Source organism: Mus pahari, chromosome 13, assembly GCF_900095145.1.
Source record: "Mus pahari chromosome 13, PAHARI_EIJ_v1.1, whole genome shotgun sequence".
Taxonomy (NCBI): domain Eukaryota; kingdom Metazoa; phylum Chordata; class Mammalia; order Rodentia; family Muridae; genus Mus; species Mus pahari.
Window position 1 is genome coordinate 63,655,296 of NC_034602.1, and position 5,224 is coordinate 63,660,519.

The 5,224-nt window shown below is 49.5% G+C and overlaps 1 protein-coding gene across 1 annotated transcript in view; it reads right to left on the minus strand.

The window, feature by feature from the left end:
* The window catches only part of Ociad2 (OCIA domain containing 2), a 15,493-nt gene extending 11,113 nt beyond the window's left edge, over nucleotides 1–4,380 (minus strand). Inside the window, exons 1-2 of the mRNA XM_029545139.1 lie at nucleotides 4,098–4,380; nucleotides 1,371–1,496 (exon numbers count right to left, since the gene is read on the minus strand). Of these exons, the coding sequence (XP_029400999.1) occupies nucleotides 1,371–1,436 (66 nt within the window). The 5' untranslated portion in view covers nucleotides 1,437–1,496; nucleotides 4,098–4,380. The remainder of the gene's footprint in view (nucleotides 1–1,370; nucleotides 1,497–4,097) is intronic.
* Between the last annotated feature and the right edge of the window lie 844 nt (nucleotides 4,381–5,224).

A 5,224-nucleotide genomic window follows, 5' to 3' on the forward strand; every position in this document is an offset into this window, starting at 1 on the left:
AGAGAGAGAGAGAGAGAGAGAGAGAGAGAGAGAGAGAGAGGCCTGACCACCATAATTTCTGAGAGTCCAGCACTTGAGATCAGAGAGTAGTCCCCAAGTGGGGCTTGGGAGATCTTTTTCAGAAGTCATGAATGTTTTAGGATTCTCTCGTTTACAGGACGGCTCGGGTGTCCCAATGCAGCTGTTGTCATTTGTCTGTTTGTCCCGTACTTTGTTGCTTAAATGCTCTCTCCACCCAGAAACCATGTTACAGCTGAAAAGCAGACTCCAGAGAGCTCCCTCCAGTCACCTGTCAGACACTTGCTCTCCTGTTCACCCACAGGCTCCCGAACCACATCACCCCTTCCTAGCACGCTGGGCTTTGTGCTCTCGATCTGGCGGCTCATTAGTAATTATGAACCCGGTTATGCCGAAAGCAGCATGCAGCAGCGTGCGCGCAGGATCATAACCCTGGGAGACAAGAATGGGAAGATAAGGCTCTGTGTCATTCTGTTAGAGACAAACCATAGCTTCTCCCTGCCTCAGGGCGCCTGTTCAGTCGCTGAGTGAGTTAAGCCGGATTCTAAAGGGGAAAGAGTAGAGTGCGCAAACAGAAACTTGAACGCGCTTTTCAAGACAGCCCAAACGCATCTTCCTTCCTCCTTCCTCCTTCCTGTGTCCATCTGACAAAGAGCCTGGCTGAGAAGAAGCATTTAAAAAGAAGAGTCAGGAGATGTCTCAGTTGGTAAAGTGCCTGTCAGACAAGCATGATGAACAGAGTCTGGGTCCCCAGGACCACTTGAAAAGCGGGGTGTGGTGGCACGTGTCTGTAATTTCAGGGCTGAAGAAGCTGAGACAGAGGGGGCACCTATAACTCACTGGCTGGCTAGTCTGGCTGAATCACTGAGCTCGAGGTTCAATGAGAGACCCGGTCTCAAATCATAAAGTGGAGAGCTGGCGAGTTGGCTGGGCAGGCTAAGGCCCTGGTGACTGAGTCTGATGACCTGAGTTCAATCCACTGAGCCCACATGGTACACAGAGAGAAGTGAGTGACTCCTGCAAGTTGTCCCCTGACCCCCACACACTCGCCATGGCATGTGTGGGTGCGGGCACACACAGGCTTAAGAAATGATCAAATAAATAAACAACAAATGGACAAATAAACAAACACATAAATATTTTTGGAAATGATGTGAACTAAGGAAGAGGGTGACCATCAATCCCTGACCTCCACCTACAGGAACACACATACACACCTGCACACACACACACACACACACACACACACACACACACACATAGACTCATGGCTGATTGACCAAGGACAGGCTCTAGTGACAGTCTCCTGTGACACTTTTCTTCAGACGGCAGAATCTCAAGCTCAAACCTACCTGCTTGCTCAGTGGCGGCAAGTGGGGGCTTTTCTCCTGGTTCCCATGAGTGGACACTGAGGCCATGATGCTGTTGTGCTTTCTTCTATCGCCGTGGAGTGCTCTGTATCCTCCTTGTCCTGATGGCTAAGAGAAGTAGGAGAGACTCACTGTACACACCAGGTCTGAACGTTTACGCCCCAGGCTTCAAATCACCCCTCACGTCAGCGCCACGGACAGAGAACTTATGGCTTTCATTTCGTTATCTGTTTTAACCTGCAGCTATGTAGAAACTCGAGTTTTTAAACAATTATTTATTATTGGGGGTGTAGTGGGGGCACGTGGCATCACATACACACGGAGGTCAGAGACAAACTTTCAGGAATCAGTTCTCACCTGTCGGGTGGGTCCCGGGGATCAAACTTAAGTTATCAAGCTTGGTGTCAAGTGCCTTTACCAACAACAACAACAAAAAAGATTTAAAATTTGTAATAATGTGTCAGTGTTAATGGGGGTGAGAGAGTCAAATTCCCTGGAGCTGGGGTTACACATACACAACTGTAAACCACCTAATGTGGGTGCTGAGAATTGACCTTAGGTCTCTTCAGTCCCTAAATCTCAATTTCTAAAGACTCCCCAATGCACACCTATACATCCTGCCATAAGCACATGGACCCACGCTCGCCAACAGGGTTGGGTTTTATTGTGCACAGGTTTTACTGCCTACAAACTATGTCTTTAAAATGTCTCAAAGTGTTATTAAAAGTTAATAAGTATTCAGATGTTTGCCGAGTGTCTCTGGTATGCCAAGGAGAAGGCCATGAAAGCCAAAGTAAATACACTGTAGGAAGAACATAGGCTAAAAGGGGGCTACTGGTAAGTCAGTAGTTATTCACTAGGAGAAGGTCCAAGAGGCAACAGGGTTAGGGTCGGGGAGTCCGGGAGCAGGGTAGCCTGTTCAGACCTGTCTAGATAAGAAACCCAAGACCCAAATTGAGATCTTTTCCAAATGTATGAAGGTGAGAGATTTGGCTAAGGAAATATTGGATTTGGGGAGCTGGGGGTTGGTTGGGTACAAACCCTGGAATTATCCAGTAAAGACTAACATAGTTGGGGATCTGGAATTTCCGATTGGAGAAGGCTGGAGAGATGAATTTGACAATGGCCGTCACAGGGATGCACATTAAAGCCAGGAATACACTCGTCTACAGAGAGTACTGGAAAATGTGAACATGGAACCCAAAGGAGGACTGGCGAGCAAATAAAGAGATCATTGGCCAAGGAGATGACCGTGAGGGAAGAGGCGACAGTAATCACCAGAGAAGAAGCCATCAGCCTCGATCACAGGGCCCAGAGCTGGCAATGATGGACATGCTCCAAGTGGACCACGAGCCTTATCCTCCTCCCTAGTCCTGGGCCCCATCGACTCTCCTACAAAAAGGACAGCTCGTATGGAATCGTGTTTTCTACATAAGTAACTCAGTGGCAAGAAATAGAAGCTCAGGGCTCCTCCCCGTACATCCCATCTTGGGTGCCTCATGTTGTTAGGGAGTAACATGATGCCCTACAGTGTTAGATACTGGAGATGGTAATAAGAGCCTGACTATGTGCACCCCTCCCCATGAGATAGAGTCTCACTATGTCACTCTTGTTGTCCTCTAACTCCCTGTGCAGGCTAGGCTGGCCTCAAACTCACAGGGCTCTGTCTGCCACCCGAGTGCGTTGTTAAAAGTCTGGAACAATGTCCCGCAGCACACCAGTTTTAATTCTGCTTTTCTTTGCGGGTCCTGAGATTGGAATAAGGGATATAAAGTGTCTGGGCCTCGACTGTGTCACCTGAGACTTGGGCACAGCAATCTTAAGCTGTGCAAGGATGGGGATAAGGGATGAAGACAGACCAGGGCACAGTGATGGCCCTGCCTGAACAGCAGGGGGGCAATTGTCAGAGTGACCCTGGGCATCTTATTTTCTAGGAATTATGACTGTAGGAAATCTTTACCACCTATAGGCAAATTAGATTTTTTTTTTATTATTCCCACAGTCAGACCCAGAGCCATCTCAAGAATCAGGAAGAAAAAAAAAAAAAAAAAAAAATCAGGAAGCAAGCAACCACACACCCTCAGTGTTGGGCTGGGTCTTCCAGAACCTAGTTGCTTGCTTTGAGCAAGCCTTACCTTCTGGGAACACCCGAGTGCGCGCGTTCACACACACACACACACACACACACACACACACACACACACACCCTCTCAGGTCTGGACTAGGGGTGCCTGACCCAATCTGTGGCTGAGGAGGGGAGGTTGGCCCAGAATCAGCTAGCTAGATTTCAAGACGAGGTCCTTCCAGGAAGGCTGCCTGCAAAACTCCAAGCCAGCACCCCGGCTTGGGGTCGCAGGAGTTGGTGGCACCTGGAGAGGAGCCAGGCAGGCAAGGGTGGGAGACTGGCTACGGCAGAGCGGCGGCCGGCCGGCCGTGCAGCCTGAGGCTGCCCAAGTCCCCAAGACCGCGGAAGGAAAGCCAGCAGGGAAAGACACTGCCCCAGGCCACCTCTCCTGCGGGCATCCCACCTCTGTGGGCTCACCCGTGTGGATGGGTGCTACCGAGGCGGAGCTGCGCGCGCGCGCGCGCACACACACACACACACACACACACACACACACACACACACGACTGCAGACACCCCTCCCGCGCGCCGCACACGCCCACCTCCCCAACCGGAGTCCCAGGTCTCCTCTCCTCTCCCCTCACCTTTCTTGGCGATCTTTCCTTTCTTCCCTCCTTCCTCTTCCTTCCTGCGCTCGCTCCTCCCCGCACTTCTGCGCGTCGTCGCTAGCTCAAGACGCAGCAAGTGCAGCCCGCCCCCACTTGCAGTCTCATTCTCTGTTGATGACGCTGAGAGAATCCAGCACTTTCCAGAAGCCCCCACTTCTCGGTCTCTTCCTGACACCTGCTACAGTCTACCTCATTGTTTTTCACGTGACTCTGTCCTCCCGACAAAAACACAGGCGACTCCAACTGTTTCCCTGAACCCCTTCCCTGGGTCGGACTTAAGCATTCATCTCAGAACAAAAGCACTGTGCTAAGGACAGCCTGGAGTCAATTACAGCCCACCTTGGTTCCTTAGCCTTCTTTTGTCAAGCTTTTCTCCTCCTAGTGGCTAGTCTGTGAGGGGAAGGCACTGTGTGTGTGTGTGTATGTGTGTGTGTGTGTGTGTGTGTGTGTGTGTGTGTGTGTGTGTCTTAGTATGTGTGAATATAAATGAGTGCCTATGTATGTGAGAATGTGTAAGTATATATGTGAACACATATTGAGTATAAATGTGTCTCTGTGTGTATATATGTAAAAATATTTTAGCATGTGTTAGTATAAACCTGTGCCTATGTATGTGAGTATATGTGTATATATAAGCGTGTATGTGTGTCTATGTAATTGTATGTGACTGAGTGTAAGTATATGTATGTTAGTGCATGAAATGGTGTATAGGAGTATGAGAGTGTGTGTATGTATGTGAGTGGTGGTGTGTGAATGCGTGTATACACGTGTGAATGTGTATCTGTGTAAATGTGTGTGTGTGTGTGTGTGAGTTGTGAACAAGAATTTGGAAAGATGCTCTGTCTGCAGAGACTGACTGACTGACCAGTCTTGCAGTGCTGAGGGGGGAAATTTGGATGTCGTAAGTCCAGAGGCGACTTACATTATCTAGCTTTAACTCCCACAACGGGGGTTCCTTACCCAACCCTCTGTTCAAACTAACATCCGGTGACTAACAGTCCATTTCCTGCTGCCCACAGAGATCAGAAGAGGGCATCGGATCCCCCCTGGAACTGGAGTTACAGATGCTTGTGAGCTGCCAAGCATGTGCTGGGAACTGAACC